Here is a 27,007-nt window from a genome sequence, read left to right on the forward strand (position 1 = left end):
CCCTCACAGTAAAAAGTGTTTCCTGATGTTCAGAGGAAACCTCCTGTCTTTGTGTCTGTCTGTGCCTGTGGCCACTGGCCCTGTCAGTGGCAAGTCTGATTCTGGCCCTTTTAGACCCTTCTTTCAGTATTTGTATACATTAATGATATATCCTGCCCTTAGCCTTCTCTTCTGTTAGCTCCCAGGGCTCTGAGCCTGTCCTCATGGAAGAGATGATCCTTTGTCATCTTCCATGGCCCTTTGTTAGACATACTGTCCAGTATGTCCATGTCTATCTAATACTGAGTTGACTCCATATACAGCTCACCAGAGTTGAGCAGATGGGAAGAATAATTTCCTTTGTCATGCTGACAATGCTTTTCCTGATGCAGAACAAATACCATCAACCTTTTTGCTGGCTTTTGTTCAACTTCGTGTTGTCTTGGATCCCCAGTCCTTTCATGCAAAGCTTCTTTCCAGCTGGGAGACCTCCAAAATAGACTGATGCCTGGGTTTGTTCCCCCACCAGGTGCATGACTTTGCTCATATCCTTCTTGCAGGTCCTGAGGTTTTAGTGTGCCCATTTCTTCAGCCTGCTGAAGTCCTTCAGGATGGCACCATGACCACCTGCCATCCAGTTTGATGTCAGCCGCAAGATTGCTGAGAGTTCACTCTACCCCATCATCCAGATCATTAAAGAAGATGTTAAATGGGATGGGACCTAGTGTTGACCCCTGATTCAGGTTGCTTATTGTTGGCCTTAAACTAGTTTGTGCCACTGATCACTGCGTTTGGGGCTAGGCTATTCTGCCACTTCTCAAATTACCTTGCYGCCAGCCCACACATCAAGAGCTTGTCTACAGTTTGTCCTACAACAAGATCTTATGGGAGACAATGTCATGGGCTTTACTAAGTCCATGTAGACAATATCCAGTGCTGCCTCCTCATCTACTAGGCCACTAATTTCTTCATAGAAGTTTATCAGGTTGGTCAGGCTTGATTTCCCCTTACTGAAGCCATGCTGAATASTCTTGATGAATTCTTTGTCAGTAATGCGTCTGACAATGCCTCTATCACCTTCTCTGGCATTGAAGAGAGGCTGACAAGACTCTTGATTCCCTGAGGCCTCCTCCTTGCCCTTTTTGAAGATAGGAGTGACTTTCTTCCTGCTTTTGGACTCTTCTCCCAGTTACCATGATTGATCAAAGATTATTAAGAGTGGCCTTGCAACATCATGTGCCAGCTCCCTCCACACTTGCRGGTGCATCCTGGAAGTGACCAAGGATTTCCATATGTTGAGTTTGCCTAGTCATTCTCAGACCTGATCCTCTTCCACCAAGACTACGTCTTCCTTTCTTCAGCCTTAGCTCCTGGTCTCTGAGGCCTGGGATTCCTGGACTTGCTCATAAATACTACATTGAAGAAGACTTTCAGTGTCTCTCAATTTTCCATATCTGTGCTACCAGGTTCCCCATCTTGTTGAGCAATGGATTCATGTTTTCCCTAGTCTTCTGTTTATTGCCTGTGCACTCATAGAAGCTCTTCTTGTTGTCTTGGCCAAATTAATTGCATTTGGGCTTTAGCTTCCTTAATTTTTTTCATGCTCAGAAATTGTTTAAGTGATCCTCCCAGGTTACATATCCCTACTTCCATGCTCTGTAGGCTTCATTTTGTGTTTGAGTTTGGCTAAGAACTTGTTCATGCAYGCAGGCCTTCTGACTTTTTTGTTTTTCAGCTCTCTTGTGCTTGAGATGATCCTTGAAGATTAATTAAATTTCTCGTGTCCCATTACCTAGGGCCTTATTCCATAAGATTCTTCCAAGCAGATATTTGAAGAGGCCAAAATCTGCTCTTCTGAAGCCTGGGGCTGTGAGCTTGCTTTTCACCCATCTCCCTGCTCTCAGGATCTGGAACTCCACTATCTCATGGTCACTGCAGCCAAGGCTGCCTTTTTCTTTCATGCCCCCAGACAGCACTTCCATTTGTGCTTCTATCACTTGGAAGAGAAATCATCAATGCACTTCAGGAACCTGGATATCTTGAAACCCTGATAAAAGTGGTATCAACCCCAGATTCTGGTTTGTCCTTGACAAAACTGGGGCAATATTCCTGTTACTCTAAGATTTATGAGTGAGCTTTGTATCATCCCTTCTTAAGGATTTTCTCTTTTTCTTTATTTTTTTTATAAGCCATCATTTTGCTTATAATAACTCTACTAATTGACTGTTTTTATTCTTATTATATTGGTGTTTTCAAAGAAGTAAAATTTGTAAAAATACGTAAATGTTCAGTTGATATGATTTATTGAACAAAGAGTAGCAATTAATTTCTTTACAGCTCATCTAGTGTTATCTATTGTCCCTAAGAAGAGGTGACTTCACAATCGGCATAAATATGAATTAATGACAAAAGAAGCCATATTTTACACATTATACATGCATTTGTATAAAATATGATTTTACAACAGGATGTGGGTTTCATGTTATATAAAAGGAACTGTGTATAATTTGAATTTGATTTTATCATAGTATTAGTATTCTCCTACATCTTCTTGAGGGTTTTTTTATGCTTCATATTGGTATATCAGAAGATGTTGTAGGCTGCTAACTTTTCTACAGAATTAATCTTAACTTTGATCTCTTTTATCATACTGTGCAGGAGTTCTGAAGAGAGCTAGTGGGGAGCTTTTAATAGGAGAAACTAGAGCAAATGAAACCAGCGTGCTTCCTGAACAGTTACTTCAGGTAGAAGAGGTGAGTATGAAAAGAGTCTTACACTTTGTGTGGGGTTTTCTTTTGTGTGTGTCTCTAGTGTAGACTTTCATTATGTTCATTATAAACATGTATTGCCATGGTTTTATTACTTTAGCTACTGTGATTACTTTTATGTGCAAAGTTTCAGTTAAGGTGGAATAAAATCTTTTGGCATTCAAAGAAGTGGTTGGTATTTAGTATTTAATAATAGAAAGAATTTAAGCATAAGAGACCTCAAAACAGAAAAAAAAAAAAAGCTAAAATATGATAGCTTTCATAGTATTATACATTTAACCATAAAGAAAATCTATGAAGTTCTTAGAATTTGATCATAATGATTTTTCCCAGCGATAGAAGTACTCACACAATGTCTAGTTTCTTTGATGCCAACAAACTACTGTGTAATAAGCACTGTGCTTTGTAGAATGYATGTGCAAGATTAAGTTTCTATCTGCCTCCCATTTACTACTAATCAAATTTTAATCAGTGATTTTAATAATTGATTTTGTGAAACCTAAATGGTCCAACAACTGATACTTTATGGTAGTGGAATTTAATTTCTTGTGGTTCAATTTTAATGCTGATTTTTTTTTAAAATGTGCTTTGGATTGGTGTGTGAGACTAATGTTCTTATGTATTACAAAKAAGAATATTTGGACTAGATTGGGCTATACTTGATCCCCACCAAAAAAATGGGGAGTGCAAAGGTGTGGTCCATGGGAGCTCTCTCTGTGCTTACAGGAGCTGAATGATGCAAATGGGGAGGGTGAAAGGAAGAATACAGCTTTTAAATTGAAGTAAACTGGAAGCCTTTGTAGCCCTTCTCTTCCAAATTAGTATTATAGCCACAGGAATAGTTGGGAATCCTTTTCTGTTCTCGTACTATGCCCTCATGGTGGAGATCTTTACAGAACATCATCTTATGTCATGAAAATAAGTTTCTTGTGGTGGTGCAATTCTCAACTGGTCACTTTGGAAAGGTTTAGGTCTGATGTATGTCATAAAAGCAATGCAGAGTCAAGTAAGTAAAAAAAGTAAGGATGTGTCTACCTCTGGCAACTATTATACTTCAGATTACTTCAGAAATCTATTTAAAGAAGGCAGGGAACTGATGTAAACCACATCAAAAGCCAGCATTGGCTAAAAAAGTACAAATCTCTAAACATTTTGACCTTTGCTAAATCCAGCTCTTGAGTAGTGAAATACAGTGTGGCTGTGTTAAAATCAGCTTCTTTTAAGTATTTCCTATTCAGATTCATGGTTAGTAGCTTTCAGTTGTTTCCTTGCAGTAAAAATTGTTACAGGGTATATGCTACTATATTGCTTGTTATGCTGTTGAAAATGTCTATAAATTTTTTTTGACTTTGTTAAATAGATTCTGTTAAAGACAACAAATCAAATAAAGATGAAGCATTATTTTAAAAGCTGTCTTGTTTAAACAGGATTCTTTTTGTCTTAGAAATTTGATGACAAGTTTAATTTTATTTAACATGTTGATTTTTGTTGAGTGTAGATACTGATTTTAATATGGTTTCAATGCTAGTGGACTATCTTTTAAGTTCTTTAAATTCRTTTCAAAATATGATGCTGTCCTGTAATTTAATTACAAATGTACATTTAATTTTCAGAAAATATTAACACTCAATAATGATTTTGGATTAATTTAATTTTAATATGTATTTCAGCCTATTTTACTGAATTTTGCCTGGAGAAATGCATTTAAAGACCTGTCTTCTTCTGTGGCTCACTGTGTAACAATAGCAATTGAGGATTTTTCATCTAAAATTCTTCAACACGAGGAGAAAAAAGAGTTTTCATCTGCGGGCTGTGCAATGAGTCTTGTAAACAACCAGCAAATGAGGGAGTCCTGCAGAGCAGGCCAACAGGAGGAGCAACCAAAACGAATTGCTAAGGCAGGTATCAAAAGATCTGAAGTTTGAAGGGAGACAGAATGCCAAGGCTGTTTGCCATCCACACTTTGAAGTACTTACAGTACTATTAATATTCTATATCTTATATAAATGGAATTAAGAAGAAAGAGAGAGGCATTACAATGTGAAGCTTAACAGAGCTTTATATAATAGCCCGTAGTTTGTACTTGAAAGAATTAACTTTCAAACTTCACTGGCATTTTCTTTTTCAGCCAAAAAGTTCTAAAGCATTCTGATTAGTAYATGCTCTGCTACCAAGTGGTTCGATGGGAAAATGTCGAAAGCTTTGAAATATGGCTATAAAGGAATTTCCTGTATTCATATCATTAGACATGCCATTCAAATAATTGGCATAACCAGAAATAAGGCAAATTTAGAATTATTTGATTTGGCTGAAAGGCCATTTATAAATTAAATTATTTCTGTAAGGAAAAGTATGTTTTGAAAGACATTTTTTAGTAAGCGTTGCACCTATTCTAGCAGATTTGCAATGCTGTTAATGAATGTTTGCTTGAAATAACACGTGAGCTTTGGGGAGATAATTTTCGGGAGATCAGTGTATGAATTTATTAAGACATGACAAGTTTCTTTCCTAATTCAATGTTAAAAAAATGTGTTTGTGTATTTTTCAAAATTAATTAGTTTAGAAAATAATCTGTATTTCCAACTAGTTAACCTTGTGCTTTGAATGTACATTTAGTGACATCAAAACCAAGTGATGGCATTACTAGCATAAGATGGTTTTATTTTTTCCCCTGGTAAATAATATGCAGCTTTAAAGCAAGAAGGAAGGGAAGAATATTTCATTTATTTAAATAAACGTTACTCCAGTATTTAAGATATTAAAATATTTGTTAGGCTGATTCAATATATTTATGTTTCATGCCAATTTGTTTATTCAAGTATCTGACCCTAGAGTGTGTAAATTAAGCTGTGCTGTCAGAACACAAATAACTTGGTGCCACATTTATTTCTCTCAGTTTTGTTTTGACATCATGGAAGAACTCGACACATTGCTTCCACTGGCTCTGGCCTGCAGAGATGATTCTCTTCAGGAAATTAGAGCAAACTTTGTAGAGGCCTGCAGCAAAGTGGCAACAGCTGTCCTGGCAAGACTAGAGGAGAAAAGCAAAGATGTTCCCTTGAAGGCTCCCCTACAAGACTTGTGTGCTGCGCTATCCACAGCAATATATGTCTTTCAGCATTTTACAATGTATAGCAATTTAATGAGAGAAACGAGCAAAAAGTATGTCCTTTTTACTTAAAATATTTAATTCAAACATAAGTAATATGAGATTTCATTCCATTTTGGTGATACAGTATGGTGGGAGTTTTCCAAATTGCATCATATTTTTAGCATTTGCAATATGTGTACTATTTATGGAACTTTCTGAATAAACCTGGTAGTCTAAAGCAGGCATTATAAAATAAATTATTTATGTGTAAGATCTGCATTTGATTTGCAGATCAATATTTTTTAATTATTAAATTTGAGAAAATAGGATTGTCCAGGGAACTTACTGTATTCTGTTGTCATATAAATAAAGGGCAAAGACCTTGATTTTCTTTTCTGACCTTTGCAATGGCTTAATTTTTATAGGCTCTGATTCAGCACATAGTAATCTTACAGGACAGTACAAATACAAAAGTACATTTCTGCGCTTTTTCCTTACACCGTCTTGGTGTATTGGGACATGTCAAAAAATACATCCATTTATTATGTAATAATAAATTACATGCCGAATAAAAATTAGAGAAGATATGAAGTAGGAGAGTAAAGTCAAAGACAGTCTTTGACCTGGGGGACAATATAACTGCACTCACTCTTAGGAGATTTTGACTTAAGATACTAGGAGTCTCTTTATTGGTGCTCCTAACCAAGTGCAATTTAGAAGCAGAAACGATGCTTTTGGGGAGGGGCCATGAGCTGGCATAGTTTCTAAGGTGGTTATATGCACTGTTAAGCTCCTTTCCCTCTATTCTCTCCTGCATGAAATGTATCTTTGTGAGTAGAAAGTCTGTGCCAAAATACTGCTCAATRATTCTACTTAGGGGTATTATCAAARCGTTTTAGCAAAAGCCATCTCTGTACTCTGTGCTTATCTTTTATTACACTCAGTGCTGATATAATAATTGCTGATGCAAGTATGCTGCAACACAGAAACTCCAAAAAAGTGAATGACAAATGTACTTGTCTCAGAAAATAGGATGAAGTAATTTWTTTCTCATTGACTTCATTAAGTGAGAATTTATAGACAAGCAGACATATTTTAAAAACTTTGAAACAAAAAGTTGCAAAACTGCATGCTAGGTTCAGACTTTAGGACCATGAGGAAATGAATGATTGATACCTACTAATCAAAACTATTTGCAGTGCTAGAGATTGTTACCTCCTAGTATACAGCCTTTCAATCACTGTCTCTTTAATAATTCTCTCTGAACAGACCCCTGTTTGTTGTGCCTGTCCAGCAGTATCAGGAATTCATCAACATTCTCCAGTTTCAAGTTACAAACTACTGCATCAGAATTTGCGCTACAAGCATTTTACAGGATGCTGAAAGCCACTACTGGGATGACTACAAAGCTTTTTATGAGGTGTGAGGTTAAATTACTATGCCTCCCTTTTACAAAATGTGTTCTAGTGATTGCCAATTCTCTGACTAATCAGAAGCATGAGATCAGCATTGTTTTTATATAAGGATTACTGGACTTTGCTCTTTTGAAATATGTATTATTGCAGGCAAGTGTCTCTCTACAAATGATGTAGGAAAACATAGATATTTACACATGAGATCAATTGTTCCCATGAAGTGTTTGTTTTACTTGCTTCATAAAGTATTAATCATKTATCAAGACATTTATATAGAATTCAGTAAAGAGGATACTAGCATCTTAATCTCCAAGAAATTGACACTTCTTTTAGAAAGAGTAACATATGAAAATCTTTTTCTGGAATTTTTTTTATCTTATTCTTTGATTTTTGTTTTCGATTCATTCTCCTTTTTACTTCTTGTGAGTAAAGGGTGTAACAAAGAAAGATGGTCAATAGTTACCTTAAGCATTCAACAATATGTTTCTGAAATAGCCAGTGCTATTTCACCTTCATTTTGAAGTCATGGGTCTGATATGTAGCTATAACCTAATGATTCTATGAAAAAAGAATAAAAATCAAGAGAATTTTTAAAATTTATGGGATATTTTCCTTCATATTAGTTAAAGACAAACATAGGTTGACATGTATATTGTTTGAAGTTAGCTCCTTGTGTCATTTTCTGAGACAATTGTGAGACAGTTACTGTATTCTGTTAAGCATTTTCTAAAATTCTTACATGAGTGAAAATTCTGTCTGATACATGTAGTCTACGCAGATAGTATACAGATAGTATAAGATGCTGCTGCATCAGTAACAAAATCTGTGCTGGACAGAGCATGCAGACCATAGAGTAACCTATCAAAATGTCTATCCCTCAAAGACGAGTAAATAAACATTTCAATTTCGTTTGAATGGAAGCCMAGATGATAAAGTAAGAAATGCTGTGGCTTTTGGTAGCTGATGAATTGTAATATGATCTTCATTGTCTGTAGTCCCTATGGTGCCATGTCCTGTTTATTAGTGATCCAGTAACTTCACCATGGAGAGCTAGTCTGAGGAATAAAGTATATGGAGTAGCTAAACAATTCTATCATTACTGAACAGAAGTGATGTATGTAGGAAGGAATGAGGAAAACTGGTGTCTCAGMTTTCTAAGTTTGCGGGATCTGAAGTGAAAAGTATGTAATTTTACATCATCACTATTCTCTTTTTGCTGGGCCATGGGAGATGGCCCAAGGGTGGACCATGATCTGCACTGAGTTCCGTGGGGAGGCATGCTTCTGAGCATGTTAGTCAATTGTCTTCTTGTAGGCATCCTAAATGGAAGAGATTGGATTAAGATCTATTGCTTGTTACAGAGATGATTCCCTGCTGAAACTTCCAGCAGTGGGAGTTGGCTTCCTCCAAAGTCTAAGCTCAGYAGGGAGTGTGTGCCACTGGGGCAGCTCTCCAGATTATGTTTTTGAATGAAGCTCTTAGTGTAGCAGACATCTGCTGTAGCTGTGGGAACTTATATTTTATAACAGTCAAAGAATAAAGAATTGTCTATTCAGAGATAATACTGAGTAGCTTATATAATAAAGCACAGCTGCTTGTTTCCTGATATATAAGCTAAAAAAAAAGCTCACATCTGTTTGTATTACATGATGCCTGCAAAAATAGCAGATAGCAGATGTTTATCAGTGGAATTGTCTAGAAATGACAACAAATAGAAACACAGGTCAGAAAAGGGGAGTGAATCTAATTTAAATCTTCAGTGATATTGTTGCTTCTGCAGTGGGGTACTAAAAAAGGGAAATACTAAAAAAAGGGAAAAGAGCTATTAGTAAATAAACCAAAGTGGAAGGTGAAACAATTTGTGTTTATCTTTACAAAGTAAAGTAAGGAAAAGAAAGTAAAACTTGTCAACTTTCAATTCTGTAAAGGAAATAAACAACCTATGTCAAAAAGTCAATTTAGAATTATATTTTTGATTGGTAAATCTTCATGGGTTTTAAAAAATTTTGAATTTTGTTTTTAAAATAAAGATAGGGCCAAAATAAAGTAGCTTCCATTAGGCATTCAAAGTAGTTACTTTTTATCTGGTAAGTTTATTCTGTAACAGTTGAAACGTTTTTGCAATAGTTCTGTTGTTTAATAGTTCTGTTGTTCTCTTTTCTTGCATATCTATTATATATAAGGAACTTTTATAACATGGTTATACATAGTATTTATGAATCTAAGTAAATACATAGGCTGAAGTAATGTAAATAATTATTTTCTTTGCAGTCAAAGAAACTTATATTAAGTTTGTCTGACTGTTCTAGTGGGTAAAAAATACTGTCTATGTTTTTAAACTAAACTTACATCAGTAGAGGTTTTGAGAATACAGTAATTGAGGATATAAGAGTTCAAATGTTGTGGTTTGGTTTTGTGGCAGAACAGTAATTTTGTGACTGAAATGGAACATGTGTTTCCTTGCAAACTAAGATGTCTCATACCTTTTCAAGGTCCATTTGTTGGTCATCATATTTGTGAAACTCTTTAGCTATTTCCTCTTGAATGAATTAGACTTACTGGAGTTAAACTGACATTTTGGAAGGTGTGTTTTTGTTATGTAATGTGTCATGGTTTTGATAGGGGGAAAGATGCTCATTCTCTGTTCAGATGTGGCATTACTTCTGCTGTGCTCTTCATCATGATCTATGGAATATTCTACCTCCAAAAAGAGCCCAGGAAATTCTTACAGATGTGCTTGAACAATCTTTGGGCATTCTGTCCTCCAGATATTGTCAGGTGTGTCCCAGTTACAAAAGAACACCGCAAATCAGGTAATGGTTGTATCTTTAATGTGCCTTTTAATGGATAAAATAAATGTTAGTTTTTTGTTATTCACTGCTGTGATTCAAATTTAAATGTTAATGAACACCGCAGAGGAGATAGAACAAATCAATATTTTTTTGTGTTTGTTTTAATAAAATACATTTTTATATTTATATATATTTAGTAGCTGTATCTCAAACTGGGCAGAATCAAAGGCCTCTGTAAAAMTTTTTCATAAACTGCTTGATTGGTTAGAAAGCCTCACAGTGAAAGTCCATTGAGGAGTGGTGATGCAACCAAAAATTTAAACAGAATTGGCAACATCAGGATAAGAAATCAAGCCTCTGATTTGTTAAGAAAAACTTCATATCTTCCAGTAAAATTTGTGTTTTTATAGGGCTTTTCAAGTGAAAGAAAGATCTATAAGGTCACATAAAAAGATTTGCCAGAATGATGCTAGTGGTGTAGAAGGAGAGATGAGAARGACACTATTCCTTTTTTCTGTCATTTTAGGAAAAAAGGAAGTTCCTGTTGTATTTCTTGTATTTTGCCAGAGAGGAGGGTCTTTTTGAGAAATACTAAAGCAGGTGTCTCCAAGTGGAAGTTTACCCTACCTTTGTCCTTTCTATCCAGTGTCTTTTACTCAATAAATTGGTGTATGTCTCATAATCATGTAGAATCACAGAATGGGTTAGGTTGGAAGGGACCACATTGGCTCATCTTGTCCAATCTCCCTGTTCAAGCAGGTCATCCCAGAGTACATGGCACAAGACTGAGTCCAGACACCTCTTAGATGCCTCCAATGTAGGAGACTCCACACCCTCCTAGGGCAATCTGTTCCAGTGCTTGATCACACACAGCAAGGAAATTCTTCCTCATATTCAGGGGAAACTTTCTGTGCAGCAGTTTCTGTTACCTTTTGTGCTATTGCTCAGCACCACTGAAAAGAGTTCAGGCATTTGTAATTTTTAGTGCTTTAATGACACTGAGAAGATACATGTTCTGTGTGAGCTAAGAGTTACATGCTGTCATCTCAAGTTTTATTAAGAAAAGGAATATTGTCAGGAAAGCTGAAGTAACTTGCACAAGATCACGTTCTTGGATTGAGTAGGAAAAGAAAGAAATTTTGTTCTACAAACCTGTTTCTGTGCCCTGTTCCTGCTCTAACTTACTGTTCTGTATCTTTTTGTACAGAGAGTTTTCCTGAAAACTTTACTGGAGTTTTATTTGGGAAAAAAATGCCCTGAAATGTGAAAAATACAATATTACTTAAATGTCATATTAGTCAACTCTACATGAATTTTCTTCAAAATAATGAACCAGAAAGAACAATTTACATTGTCATTTTTTAGTAAAGTTGTATATTTAATAAGGTGATTCTTGATTTTTTCACTGAGTAAATTGAACTATCCAATCATGAATAAATGAAAAAAATTACTCACTATTAGTCAATATATTTTTATCACAGAGGCTTTACATGTTTTTTAAGTAATATTGTAGTTTGTGAAGATATCTTTTCTCCAAATGGTTCTAGAAATCTTAGAGAAGTGATGGACAAATGTCTTTTTTATGTGTGTTTGCCTCAATTTTTTAAAAATGAGGTGATCCTTAAAAATGCACATGATCATGTGTATCCATGGCTTTTATGTACTTAAGTCCTTTTTTAAGTGCAGCTTCATGCCTCCCTTTTTTTGTGTGTTATTMATATGTTTTCTATATATTTTATGTCAGCATAGTCTTGTGAGATTATGTTGCTGTAGTTTGGTTCCTTGCTATTGTTCAGGCCAATGACCCATGATGTTCTGCCAGCCAGTATCAACAGGCAACAGATTACTGACTCAGAAATCACCCACACTGTAGTATGTTGCAGGGAGTTAGTTTTGCAAATTGAAGATTAAATTCCTTTTTTTCCTATATTTTTGCTCCATCAGGATTTGAAAACAGTATGTCCATTTTAATTATAAGAAAACAAAACTTAAATTTATATACTAGTAGTTTAGAAAGGAAATTGTTCTTGCCTAGTGATATTGTCCTTTGAAAAAGGACATTTCCAAATTTTTTAAGCCTTCTTTTTACTAATTTCAGTAACAACTTTTTTGTGGAGGAGTTGATTTTTTACAGACTAGTGGATGCAGACTTTCTACATCACTGAAGAGGAAATTTAAAGTCCATGCTATGATTTTGGTATTTTATCTTGTCAGGTGAAATGTCTGTTTAATTGAAATTTGTTATTCTTGGGGTCTTTTTGCCTACAGAATTGATATTGCAGCGATTTTGATGTCCACTGAAGATATGCTCTGGTCAATTTGTAGTTCTGTGCAGGAGTTTCTGAATCCTCACGAAGACAGAGATCTCAAGATCTGTAAAATACATAGCCACTGTAATAGTCTGATCTCTGTGCTGGCTATTTTAACCTCACCACTGAAGAATTTGTATGAGTGAGTATGAAATAAACATTCTAYTTGAGATAAAATTGGTTCTTGAGCTTACATGGATAGATCAGAAGTGAATTTTTGTGTTGACATCAAATCCAATGCATAGTATTGACATTTTAATATTCTTTGACTATTTCTCAGTTTGATCCTGGAATTATTCTTATGATCTTATCTAAATCCAAGTTATATTTGCTGGTATTTTATTAGCTTTGGATCAAACTCTGGTGTCGTACATTTCTTTGTTAATAACATAGACCATAGTGAATATCTGGATTGATTTCCTCTGTGACAAAAACTGTAAAATTTTCGTAATAATTACTGTCCCAAATTTGTAATTTATTCTTCAGATAGGACAGATTTCTTTTGAAACTGATYAATGCTGTTTACATATTTATCTATACATAGCATGACAAAAAAATTATTGAGTAGCAATGAAGAGGCAGCTTATCTTGTATTTTATGTAAAATGCTACAAGTAAACAACTTGGTCATATATATTTCATAGTTAGGGAAATGTRTTTCAGTACCCAAATCTCCAAATAAGAATTTGCTTATCTGGAGATCAAAAACTTGACGTGTGCAGAATGTACTAGCTCTTTCAATTTACTGCAAAGTACTGTGCAAATCACCAAAATATGGCAGCTTTGTTTAAGATGGATACAAAAAATTGTCATATTTTGTTATATAGTTACAAAAATAATATTAACACTGAAGACCATTTCTATATTGATATGTGTTTTAGAATAAGTAAAACCAGGATTTTTAAATGAACTTGTATTCAGAACTTGTGTTTTCAAAATCTATGAGGCCCCATTATCAAACCTATTTTTCAACATTGTACATTTAATTGCAGCAAATATTTGTCAGGTAACCTAACCCTGTGTCTAGAATACAAATAAAAAAGTAGTTTGGCCAATCAGCTTCTTAAATGACTGTCCAATTGGGAACATTTTGATATAATGGATCAGCATGCACCTAGTATAATACCTCGATCCGTTGCTTACTGGGTTGTGTTTATTTCATCACATTAAGAATCTATCAATAACAAATGTAAGAGTTATGCCTGATTTTAAAGGAATACTAATCTTTCATCAATACTCTCTGCAATTATATTGTATAATCACAATTTGTGTCTGTTATCTTGGCCCTCTGTCTTTCAAACCTTTGGTAAAATAAATTGCAAGTGAAATGAAAGATTTTTTCTTTTAAATCTATGATACTCTTTTTTGGTAGTGGAAGTTTTCCCTTAAGTGACTAGATTTCAATTCATCTTTAGATTTCTCAGGAAGGTTCTGTATAATCATAGAAGTGGCAGTGACAGAACACTGTTTTCCAGGAGTTGTGTAATAACRTGACTGACTCATTTCCAGCTGATTAAAGAGGCTGTATTCACTATTGTTTAGGGGAACTAAAATTATTGAAATTTCTTAATATTGTGTGGAAATTGAGCAAACCAGTAAGACATTGAAAAATTAGTAATATCCTTAACTTCAAATGAGGTTATTTTGGCATATGTTTTCTCCTTCCGAATTTTATGATCAAACATGCATTCAGCTACCACTTGTCTTTTCTGCATGACAAGATTACTTAGATTGGGTCCAAAATTCACCTGTGAATCTTGGGTCATCAGGTGCTGATACTTGTTTTTCTGTGCTTCATTTTTCTCTGCCTTTCTGTGGCCTTCCTGAAGCGTCTAGCATGATGGAAATGTTGATTGGAAAGGACTGTTGTCTAACCTAGCCTCAAAGCAGAACAATCATCAAGAGCAGTCAAACATGACTGTGTTTGACTAACACACCTGACACGTGTCAGCCTCCAGGAACTGGAGTTTTACAACTTTTTGTGAAGCCTGCTCCTCAGCTGCAATGCCTTAGTGAAAAGTATTGCSTAATGTCTAGGGTGAAACTTCAAAGGTGCTGGCTATGACTTATATCACATCAGCCCCCACTGAGAAAATGTGGTCGTTGTTTTCTTTGTATTTGCTCTTTGAGTGGTTGTAGGCTGTCATTAAATGGATTGACCCTTTAGCTACCTCTTCACCAGAGTAAAGGAGTCAAAGACCCTTAAAACTGTCTTGTAGATGACTCTGTTTAGCCTTCTCCAGTTCCTCCTTGAACTATAGGCCCAACAGCTGAAAAAAATATTCTAGGTAAGGCTTAACTGGTGCCAAGTAGATGGAGTAAACCACTTTCTTTATTTTAGTCGTTGTGCTCCTTCTACTGCAGTCCAGTGTGTGGTTTGTCTAGTGACAATACACTGTTGCCTTGTCTTCAACACCCTAATGCCCATAAACCCCAGGTTTGTGGCTGGGTAGGGTTTGTTCTCAGACAAGTTAGTTCCCAGCCTAGGTTTTTATAATGTCGTTGCTGGAGAAAGCAAGTTCTCTTTACCTCAGTCAACTTTGTGAATTTCTATTGCCTCAGTCACCCACAAGCAGGCATTCTGCTGTTTTGTTAACTACTCTCTCTGTTTCCCCCAGTTTGGTGTCAGCTGAAAATATCCTAAACATTATTCTCAGTCCACTTTTGTCCMTGTTGTTAAGGACCTGTTGAACAATAGGAGTTTCCAGAATTTTCTCCCCAAATCAACCAAGTGTTGCTATTTTTTTGCTGCTTATATCCTCTGAAATAAGAGGATTTTCATGCTACTGATTTTCCAGTCATCATTGTCTTATTCACTGACAAGACTGTTGTCAGTTACCCAGTTCTAGTAGCTGGGGTTTTGTGTAGTGATCAAACAGTTTCAGTGCTGCCTGTGAATTACGTAGGAGAATCCAATGCTACTCTTCATTGATTAGATTGTAGAGAAGTACAGGCCTCAAAGACGAGACTGTCTTCTGCCTCAGGTTGAGGGTTGCTCAGTTTGGAGCAGATCTATTCTGCTTTTTCTAGTACTCTTTAGTCTTTTGTACTGAGTATGCAACAATAATCTGTAAAGGAAGAACATAAAGAGTAAGGTAGATACACCTTTTTGTGATTCCATACTGATGCCTGATGATTTTTGCCTTTGATTTTATATGCCCTTTAATACATTTTATATACTTTTAGATATTTTCTGTACCCTTTACGTATTCCTTGTACCCTTTGCCTACATACTTGTAATTCTTGTAGCCTGATATTCTAGCTTAGTTTTTAGGTTCTGCTATGCAGAAGACAAAACAACCCCAATAGGAGGCTGGTGAGCCCCATGCTGTCTCAAAACTCAATTGTCTCTGGAAAATATTGTGTAAACTGGGCTCTAACCTCATCTGGGGAGGGATTCTTTAGAATAGGGGGGCATTACTTCATTCGTTAAGTTTCTTATCGGAGAATTCTAGACAGATATGKTAATATGTGAGGTCTATAAAAATTGTATACACATTATACACGGTGTGCATTTTTGGAGTTTTCTACCTTGACAAGCTGTATACCTATGATCTTATTAAAATACCAAGGTATAAAAATACCCTTTTATCCCTTTAACTGTGTTTGCCTCTTAATTCTAAAACCAGCCAAAAAGGCTACAATACAATTGGTATATCTTACTTTTTCAACAAGAAGTTAGGTAAATTATTTAAATACTGGGAGAAGAATTTAGAGAGTCTATTGAAAAAATTGCTCTCTATTGGGTAAATTCAATGTAATTTAATATTAGAGACTGAAAATATTTCTCTTTAGTATTTGAGTTATAGCTCATAAAGTTCCTTTTTAGTAATGTGTATTCCTTATACAGAGAGAAATTGTACGAAGACTAAAGGAAATACTATTAGGGTCTTGTTGGCATCTCATTTCTTCACACCTGCACTGAGGTTTACAGGATCAATTCTCACCTTGTCACACTCTACTGAAGAATTAAACTACTGTAACTTGAAATCTTGCTTTGGTATTAAATAAGTTGTCCATGGCTTTGAGATTATAGGCAGCTGCTTTAACATAACTTGAAGCAAAAACAAATGTCCTAATAGCTATTCTTACACTTCTGTCAGAAAAGTAGTTGAGTTAAACAGTCTGGCACAGAGTTGGGTTTTCCTGGCAAGAATCACCTTGCCAGCAGTGGACATTAAGAAATGTTGTCATGAGAATTACTGTATTATCATTAGACACTTGATTTCTTTGTAGTGTTTGAAGCTATTCTTATATTTTAGCAAACTTTAAAACCTCAGATTATCTCCGTCTCACTTCAAAAATTTCTGTGGAGACTTTATAATAAGCAAATAAGTCAGAATCCAAAAGTCTGCCCTGTGTTTTTCCTTAGGACAAGCTAAGAAGACACACTTAAAAAGCTCCAGAATTCTCTTAAATAGGTCCTACAAAATCAATAGACAAGATGTGGTCCTTTTTTTCTTGTTAGGTTGCTAGCCCAAGTGTATTTATCATGCTTTCTGGTAGGATGTTTGCTCTATGCTTTGCTGTATTCAGAAAAAACTATTTCTGTGGATGAGAGACAATATTCTTTTTTTGTTTTGTAATATTGAAATTACTGTTCTTAAAATAATTCTTTTCGAGTTTCAGTTCTCCCTTTATCTATATTAGCATCTCAGCTTTATTTTTAACTTCATGTTTTCAAGAATTTGCAAAGAGCACAAATTCACTGTGCTAATCCTTCTGCTCAGATTTTGCTTACTTTAGGTAATTTAGATATCTGTAGTAAATTCTTGCTACTATTTTTTCATTATTAGTAAGATTGATTTCCAAATAAAACAGACTATCTTTTGGAGAAGTTCAGGAACTGTACWCCTACCTTTCTTGTTGAAGACATTTAATTGTCTCCTTTCATCTGGGCAGTGATTTAATAGGGTTAGGTTTAGGGTTAGGGTTGGTTAGGGTGTAGCTACAGTTCTGAATTAATTTGTTGAAAGATTTCTGTTTATTAACAGCCAAGTAAGATGAAAAGTAAGGTACTTGTGAAGTGATAACTGTTTATAGTTAATGGAGGATGGATGTAACATGCTGAAATTCTTCTTGTCTTGAATTGTATGCAGCGTAAATGAGAGTAAAAGGGGAAGAGGCCAAGGGGCATCCATTGCTATCACATACTATTGACTCCTAGTGGTTGCGAGAAAATAGTATAAATAGTAATAACTTAGTACTAAACAATAATTAAAAGCAAATATTAAATTGTAGAATCCTGTTCTTGCATATAGTTAKACTCCTATAATACAATTAATAAAATATTTAATTTTTAGTATCTGTAGATTTTGCCTCTCACATCATTGGAGTAAGTGGAGTATTGCAAAAGTGACATCTAGTCACAATCTTGCTCTTGTCTAGTTCCTACAACGAGTATTCAATTTCTGTCAAGCCAGTGAAGGTCCAAAGCTTCTTGTTCAATTTTTTGTCCAGTTTAATCCAAATTCTATATGTACTTGCATGTCAGTCATTATAATTTCAAAAGATACTTCACATATCATTATTATAAAMATATTAAAAATATGATGCATTTGTTATGCAGGAAGAAAAGAGCCTTAGAAATTAATGACTGAAGAGAAATTTGCTTATTGAATGCATTTTCAAATGGCTTGAAAATATGTTATATAAGAGTAAAACTATGAAGAAAACGTCTGTAACAGTTATTAGATACTGAGTTTCAAGGAGTGAAAGAGGACAAAATACAGATTTATATTTTTAACAGTACATAAATAGGTTTGCAATCATGTGTTTGCATCCATATATTAGTAGTATTTATCATAAGGTATTTTGTGTCTTCTATTCACGTATATATATGTATATACATATGCTTCGTAATCCAACAGGATTTTCAGTCTCCCATATAATTCAGAAGTATTTGGTTTCTTCCAGGACATTTCTGGATAATTCTGATGAACACCTTCCTCAAGATTTTTCAGAAGTCTTTTATCATCCTTTACACTGGTTATTTTGCATACCATCATCCTGTTTTTTCTTACTGAAGTGAGTATCAAAAGTTGATTGTTGTAAAATGATCACCAGATAGTCAATTAATCAAATTAATTGATCAAATATTGTAACAGCATATTGGAAAGAGTCTATCTGAATAAATGTCTAATTAATATTCTGATTTTAAGAAGCCATAGAAACATTTCTTAATTCATCACCAATTTCTCTAAACTTTGAGAGTCCGTAAGAAAAGTTGCTTTGAAAGCAATGTGTTTTGCTGGTCTATTATTATGTCTGATACTTAATTCATTATCTGTAAGGTTTTCTGGCGTGTATTCAGGAGTATATTGTTCTTGACAATAAAGTAGTAAAATAATTCAGTGCAGTTGCTATTCTGAAGGACTCAGGGAGATAAAGAATGTATGCCTTTCTGTTTAGGATTGCTGCTTAAAAAAATATTTGGTGCATAAATAACTCATTGAAAAATATTCTGCTTGATTGTAGTTGAATTTTTTGGAGGTTACTGCATGAGTACAGGAAAAAGCTAATTTCTTTTACTGTGTCACTTCATATAATGACAAGTTACATAGAAGATACATGCTACCAGCTGTTCTGTCATTTGCTTTCTAATTTTAAACCTGAAGCACTCCCACAACAGTGTAGAWCCTCTCCTAACCCCTTCTCTTCCTCCTCCTCTTCAAAGTTATTTCCTGAGAGATTTTCACTCTCCATTTTCATGAAAAGCTGCTTTTGTAAGATGTTACTTTCTTTTCTGAGAGAGTATTTTTATATTTTGGAGGAATATGTAATCAAATGAGTGGTGACCTGTTGATGACGTGCTTTGGATTTATTTCCTCTTTCCTTGTACACACAGTATCTTGTACCTTGTTGCTTGTATATAGAAGTATCTTCCCTATAATTTTGCCCCATACTACACTAAACCTGCTGAATTCTGTCCACCGGCTTCACTCCTAACTACATATCATCAATCTTATTATCTCCTTCCCTGGTGCCTCTGATATCTGCTGAATCAGAGACAATATATGTTGTGACTACATCAAAGTCACATGGTTCCCTAACTACATGCCAAACAGAATTGAAAACTGATGAATTCTGAATGTGTTCTGCTTGAAATAGTATTTAAGTTCTTATAAAGCTTGAAAGATCATGTGTGTTTATCAAGCTTCAAAGAAATTTGCCAGTGGCTTTTTAAGTTATGCATGGATGGACAAAAGGAGAGGGAATGACTGCATTAGTAAGGAATCTAGAAGTCCATTTCTGGATAATTTATGCTTCATTAAGTTTTCATTGAAGAAAAGACAGTAAGCTTTTCGATGCCCTCATCCAAGGCCAGATTTCAAAATTTAAATAAAACTGCGAAGTATGAGTTTTGGAAGATGATTTCACAAATGAGTACCCTATGCTGTGTAACTGTATGTAAAGGAAATGCTGGTACCATTTCAGTCTGACATAATTGTAATTTCTGAGGTGGAATTAGTATAGATTTGAATAAATAGGAGAAATCTATTCCAGAGCTAAGTAGTAGGCACTTATTTTCCCTGGAAGAAAGATAATAAAAGACACAATTYCTTGATCACCAAATAGGAAAATGAGAGGTACAAAAGAAAGTGCATCTCTAAGAAGATATACAGGTCTGTGTACCTGTGTGAGAACAATCCATATACGGCAGAGAGCCTTGTGTACCCTCGTGTACTGTCCTGGTGATAATCAGTGAACTACATTGATAAAATATTTAGTCGTCCCTTTCAGCTGCTCAGAGAAAAAAAAATAAGGACTCTATATCTAATGAGTAATTCTGAAGTGTTCTAGTTTTTTTCATTGGTTTTATACTCTATGTCAATGAAATTTTATTTTCCTTTAAGTACAGCATTTAAAGCATTAACAAGACACATTATGTTTAAATATTGCAGCAAACTGTTTTTCAGAGCATCCTAATTATTCCTGGATTGTTTTCTGGTTTTACATATTGCATCTAATTAAAATATATGTTCACTATCCATAAAATTGGAAGCACAGACCATTGTGAGCTTCTCGACTGTGGCCACCTACATTTTAACTGAAGAATCTARCCTGTCATACATGTAGCTATTAAGTCTTCTAAGCTTGGTATTTAAAAAAAAAAAGTTTTGCTTGTTTCCAAAAATAATTTTTTTACTTRTATTTATAGTTTACTCTATAACCTGATTCCTTTGTTATTTTTCATTACTGAAAATGGCTACAGGCTGTTTCATTTTGTCAATTTGAATCCAGCATCAGGGTCAAGGTTGTTGCCATAAATTAGCATACTTACTTGCTTTATAAAATCTTGAACTTACTGCTTCAGGTTTTCTTTCTTTCTGTTTTGAATACAAATCAAAAGAATACAGTTGTGTAACAAACTGAATAATTACTGATATTTTATATTGCAGTTCCTTTAGTGGTAATTGTGATCCCTTTAGTGGTAACTGTGATTGATTCTTGCCTCATTTGGCATTTATAATCATACTATTTGCGAATCAAAGTTGTTTCTTTTTCTTCTACTGTACAAAACAGGACATTTATATGTGTGATATTTATATGTACTTCACCTTTTGTCACTTTTTATGAGGCTAGTCTTATTTTCTCTAGTACTGAGCTATGAGGATGAGAGAACATATGTCTCTCCATATGCACGTTACAAAACTTCTCAGTGCATTTATTGGTGCTAGCTTCATGGCTGTAGGGAATGTCTGCTATATTTTATTTTTCCTCCAAGTGAGTCACACCATTGTACATTTCAATTTGCAAGATGCTTAAAGAGCCAAGAACTGGTGTATATTACAACATGATAACTTCCCATCTGGTCAATGATAGACAAGAGGATTTTTTTTCAATTCAGATATTCTAAAAATGTAATTTATTTCTATAGGAATTAAAATTATTATTCTTCATAAATCTAATTGACCCAGCTTGTCACTTATCTTTCAGTTTGAAGGCAATGAGTGACCTTATTAGATAGGATAACTATGGCATTAAAAGAAGAGGAAAAAAACTAAACTGGCCCAAATATTTTAACATTTAGTGAAGTGTTGAGTTTGCTATCAGTCATAGCATTAATTCTAGTGTGAATATAGTATTTGTTTTAATTTTAATTACTAACTACTGATTAGATTATATATAGATTATACATGTGTGAGATTTATATATATATATATATATATATATAAACTAATCTTGAACATACAGAAATTAAGGTCTTAATTCTCTTAAGAATGTGAAGTCATAATGTTTGAATGTGTTTTAAAGACGGAGAATTTATTTTGGCTGCAAGTTCTATCAAGATTTCAATGTATATGTGTGCATATTTTTGATAAATATTACTAGAATCCAGTATGTGTTAATATGCAAATATAATTGTACAGTCGGTGCTACACCATCAGTGACTATATGTAAAATACTAGATGAAAATCACAAAAGCTGTACCAGAGGTTTCGTGGCATAGACATTTCTTATGAAGTTAGAGGTATTTGCTGTAATGTTAAAATGGCAAAGGCTGAGGTGTCCAACATCTTCCTTTACTAAAATGACTATTACAGTGGAGTTTTGTCATGGAATGATGTAAGGGCCCTGCTGGAAGATGGTGCTCTGGTTTCCTTAGGGGCCTCCAAGGCTGCCCTGCAAGACATGTAGCATACTGCTTTTTCTGATAATGGAAACGCAGACACGAGGCGCTAAACTAAAGGAGTGTATGAGCTGACATGGTCTTTTTCAGGACTTGCAAGTTTGCACTAAATACATTGTATAAACAGCAGCCTTGACTCAACAGCAAAATATTTGTGCAATCATCTATTGTTTCACATGCATGAATTCAAACACAGCTGGGTGGTGGCACACTGGRCTAAGTCAGAGGTTGTAAAAGTATTCAATATGATGGAGAGGTTCCCCTCTGTCAGAACAACATGAGTCCAGAAGTTCTGTGTAAATGGTGCATTAAGTRTTTGAGCAGAGGCCTGTAAGTCCTTTCTGACAGGAAAAATTTCAAACTGGAAAGCTCCTGATGAAGGTTTTAACTGATGCTGAAGGTGTTTTTTGCATACTGGCAGGTAATATACCTACACTGTAAATGCATCAGTCCATATGAAGTCTTTACAATCATGCACATAAAATTTGTGTGCATAAAAGTTTACCTATGAGGTGCATAAAGTTTCAGTGTTAGCAACTATTGTTGCATAAACCTGTAGCCGGAAAAATAAATACAGGGGCTAAGCATCTGCTGAAGTTTAAAACATTCAAATTAATAAAAACTTATGCTTCAAAGAAAAGAAAACTATGCATAATACAACTTTGAAAACTTGTTATTAAAATATTTCAAGAAGAAAATATTAAATCTAATAGATGATAAGCATTTTGCAGGACAGCTTTGTTTGTGTATTTTTTGTTTAACTGTTATGTGAGTTAGGTGATTGGTGTTGACTGTGTTAAGAGGCAGCCCTGATTATTTGGAAACCTCAGTTTTGCAGGATATGGAAACCACAAACAGAAAATAAACTGTAAACAGAAAATAAACTGCAATCTCTTTAAAAGCTAATGAATTTGTACAACACTTTTTTACTTCTGCCTGCTGGCAAAGCAGTAACTCAATCRGTCTAATATTTTATGTGGATTTTTCAGGACATGTAAGAATTTACCCTAAAGGGGGGATTTTGCCACCCTTATGAGCATTTTCACTATTTTTTTCTTAAGAGCTTTGTATACTGCATCAAGGACAGACACTTCACATCACTTGCTCAACAATTACTGGAATAATAAACTAAAAAATAATACCCTTACATTTATTCAACTGCAGGGGAAAGAATTCTCCTTGCCTGGTAGAACATGACAAATACAGTTCGATAAAAGAGATAAGCGAAGTTGCTTTGTATCAGATATAACTGTGACACAGTAACAAATGTAAATTTGCTTTTAACTAGTTGAAATTAAATGTAATTCTTTCTCTGAGCTTCCTTAAAGTAAGGAAGCATGAAAGCATTTGTAGAGTAATCTGGGAGGAATTGATACTTAAGGGAGTTAGTGTTACATCTGCAAACTAAGGGTATTAAATTCACGGATAATTAACTATATTATTCTTTCTGTCTTTATCTTGTATTTTGAAAGGACTCCATCAGCCAGAGAAATGGCAGGCCAGGGTCAGCTGAAGCTGCTCTTATCCCAGCCATACTGTAATTTGAACTTGCTTTTGGAAACATTGCTACACCATGATTGTCTCTTGGTGAAAATTTTGCTGAGAAGYTCAAGTAAGTATTGATACTGTCAATGCATATAAGAATATCAGTGAGAAACACAAATTCATTTTTAACTACTTAAATGCTGGAGGAAGGCTGTCAACCATTTTGGAGAGGTTTAGGTATCCATTTACTTATCAGTAGGACACTTAGCCAGTGGGTAAAAAGATGGAATAAGTCATCATCTTTTTATAAAGAATTTGCACTTAATTGGTATATTAATAATTTCAAAGCAGACTGCAATTTGATAAAATAGGCTGCTATCATAAATGCAAAAGAGTCAAAATGAATTTGAGCTTAACAGAGCTTTGATACCACAATTACTGTGATTTTTAAAAGTGTAGTCCAAAAGACCACTTTCAAAATGGTATTTAATAGTGGTAAGCTTTTTAGATGTTTTTTGAAGTTATTATATGTTTGTTACTGTGGGCATTCTAGAATTACATATACATGCTTCCACTTGTTAATTCATTAATGCTGTTTTTAAAGTAGAATAAATAAACCAATGTTTCTGCAAGTTTTTCTTTGCATTCTGATAGTATGGTGTTTGAAGCAATAAAACTTATCGCATCTTCCCTAAATAGTTTCCAGATTAAATGATTACATTGTTGAAAAGCTAATGGTATAATCAACTGTTTGACTTAATTTTGTAGGACTATGACAGTCTTGGTTTCTTTGGCAAAAGAATTCATCCTACATATTAAAAAACTATTAGGTCCACATTATATAGATATATATATATATAAATAACATAAGCATATATATATATATATATAACATAAGCATTTATATATATACAAAACATAATTTAATTGTGTCATTTTAAAATGATTTAATATTTGTCAGGAGTACATCAGTTTCCACTGGTGTCAGGCATCTTAGTGAGAGCTGTGTTGTATACACTTGCCTGCTCAAACGGATTTCATCTTTTACCAAGACTGACAAATGTTTGATCACGATCATATTCTTACCCTAGTGTTATCCTGTATTGAATTTTACCATCTGTTTAAATTTTTACAAATAAGTGACAGAATTTATTAGTCTATTGACCGCCCAACCTCTTAAGCTTTTTTTGTATGTTACTTTGAATTACAAAATGTGCTATTTACACAGGCTTTATTCATGTAACAACAATATATATTCTAAATTATMGTATCTTCTAAATTAATTTCAATAGAGTTAATTGTCTAACAGCAAAACATTTGGGTTCTTTATTCATTCTCCTATACAGCTAAGTATACCATAGTTTCTAAGTGATTTGCCCTAGTGATAACAAAACTTGCTGCTATTTAACTACATAAGAAAAATAGGAAAAGCTTTCTCATATTTTTTTACAGCTTACAGTCTTTCCTTTTCACTTTAAAAAAACAGGCCAGAAGGCAAAACATCTTAGGTATTGATGCATTTCTTCTGTACTCTTGTAACACTTTGGGATGCTTAAAGTAGACATCATTCATTACAATGGGATAGACATTACTGTGGGATATTCAAAGTAGACATTAAATTTCATTGTAGTCCCATTGTTCCCATGATTTTACCATGGGGAGGTTCAGAAGTAACCTACTACTCCCATCACAGTAGGGGAGTACTGTTGGGGCTGGCAAAGTGTTTTCAGTAGAAAGAGTATATATGGACAAGCTATATATGCATGATTCATGTTGCTAAATATTATAAGAAGGAGATCAGATTGTTGAAGCAATTGAAACTCCAAGTATATAACTATACACTGTCTGGATGGGAAGGTGACAAAATGTGCCCTTTAGTCCTTTTTTTGTGCAATATGATATCTGAAATATACATAAAAATTAAAATATGGAAATATGAAGTTATTACATAAGAAAATACTAAAGGTAATAAATCAGTTTACCCAGAACTGAACCATTTATTTGACCCCAGTGAGTATGGCCACTGCATTAAGGCAACTTTGAAAAAATAGTTAAAAAATTAGATTTGCATATTTGACCTCTATAACAAGCTACAAATCTAAATGTAGATGTTTTACATTACAGTGTCATGTAATCCTAGAGTTTTCTTCTATAAATCCAACATTCAGCAGATTTCTTCTAAGAAATGTTTGTGAGAGTATAAATGGTCTAAGGTCTCTGCTGTGGCTTTGAAGAGAGAAACAGTGATGGTAGCTTGCATGGTGTTAAATTGCTGATAAAACAAACTGTTTTGTAATTTACTTGGCAGATTTTTTTTTAGCAAATTGCCTTATCATTCATGGATGTAGAACAGAAATGGATTATTTTGACAAACAACTGATAATAGAGAAAAAAAAGGAATTGGTGCTTGTATAAAAAGAGTAACTGAATCCATCAGATGCTGATATAAAAATATGAAGGATGAAAGTGAATGCCTAAAATCTCTGCTAGATTTGCTCTAAATACACAGCATGCCAGTGGAACAGTCTGTGACTTCTAGTCTTGGAGTCATTATTTCCAGGGTCAGGAGCTATTCTTTGCATGATAAAGCAAAAAGTAATAGTTTTATTGCATTGCACTGGCCCAACATGGGATTAATACCAAAGGGGATGCAATCAGTCAGTAGATGCCTGTCCACTTATGAACAGCAGATAAGACAGTGGTTACTAAGATGCTGTCAGCAAGGCACATTTGCAGGCCTTCAGGCAGTCATTGGGTCACAAATATACTTTTCCTCTTTTAAAAAATATCCATGTTTACTGAAGTTATGTACTTCTAGCTGGAAGATAAGTAAAAAAGGGACCTTAATCAGATATCCTGTTCTATTTGGTAATTTTCGGGTGATATGCTGGAGAAAACTGYAAATAGATTTTAAGGGGTTTCTCAAAACTGAAATAGGAATTTCTATTGGACTATAGTGGAGCCCAGCTGTGAATCACATGCCTTTCCTTAACAAAGCCTGAAKATAGTTTCTGATAGATGTGTGATAAATTTTGTGATAAATGGTCATATGGATAGCTTTTCAGACTTAGTAATTTCTGATAGGAACCTCTTATTACAGTAGAGCTCGAGACTGAGTAAGTTTTAAGTAGGTATCCCTTCAGTATCAATCCCGATATGTGCAGTGATATTGTCTTGGTTTTGCTTAGCTCAGTTTTGATAATATGGGCAGGGGAGGGTGGGGGGGTGGGGGCAAAAAAGATGGCTCCTGTGAGAAGCTTCTGGAGGCTTCCACCATGTCCAGCAGAGCCAATTGCTGTTGGCTCTGAGGATGATGGACATGCCACTGACCAAACCTGGGCCAACTGGAGATGCTGGTTATGCCTCTCTGAAAAAGAGAAGAAAATCAGAAGAAAATGCCTCTCTGAAAAAGAGGAAATCAAAACAAAAGGAGTAGCCGCGGTAGTTGTAGTCAGAGAGAGAGGAGGAGGCTGAGAATATGTGAGGGATGCAGACACCAAGGTCAGTGGAGAAGGAGGAAGGAGCTGCTCCAGGC

The 27,007-nt window shown here is 34.7% G+C and overlaps 1 protein-coding gene across 3 annotated transcripts in view; it reads left to right on the plus strand.

Annotated features, from left to right (window-relative positions):
* KIAA0825 (KIAA0825 ortholog) overlaps positions 1 to 27,007 on the plus strand; it is a 231,462-nt gene that overhangs the window by 78,523 nt on the left and 125,932 nt on the right. For all 3 annotated transcript variants that reach the window (XM_057372850.1, XM_057372869.1, XM_057372859.1), the window contains exons 6-13: positions 2,638 to 2,732; positions 4,418 to 4,645; positions 5,644 to 5,909; positions 7,108 to 7,258; positions 9,876 to 10,066; positions 12,314 to 12,496; positions 18,270 to 18,380; positions 23,460 to 23,599. In XM_057372850.1, the coding sequence (XP_057228833.1) occupies positions 2,638 to 2,732; positions 4,418 to 4,645; positions 5,644 to 5,909; positions 7,108 to 7,258; positions 9,876 to 10,066; positions 12,314 to 12,496; positions 18,270 to 18,380; positions 23,460 to 23,599 (1,365 nt within the window). The remainder of the gene's footprint in view (positions 1 to 2,637; positions 2,733 to 4,417; positions 4,646 to 5,643; positions 5,910 to 7,107; positions 7,259 to 9,875; positions 10,067 to 12,313; positions 12,497 to 18,269; positions 18,381 to 23,459; positions 23,600 to 27,007) is intronic.

The sequence above is a fragment of the Malurus melanocephalus genome, unplaced genomic scaffold (assembly GCF_030028575.1).
Source record: "Malurus melanocephalus ecotype Western Australia unplaced genomic scaffold, MMel_1.1 scaffold_7, whole genome shotgun sequence".
NCBI classification, from domain to species: domain Eukaryota; kingdom Metazoa; phylum Chordata; class Aves; order Passeriformes; family Maluridae; genus Malurus; species Malurus melanocephalus.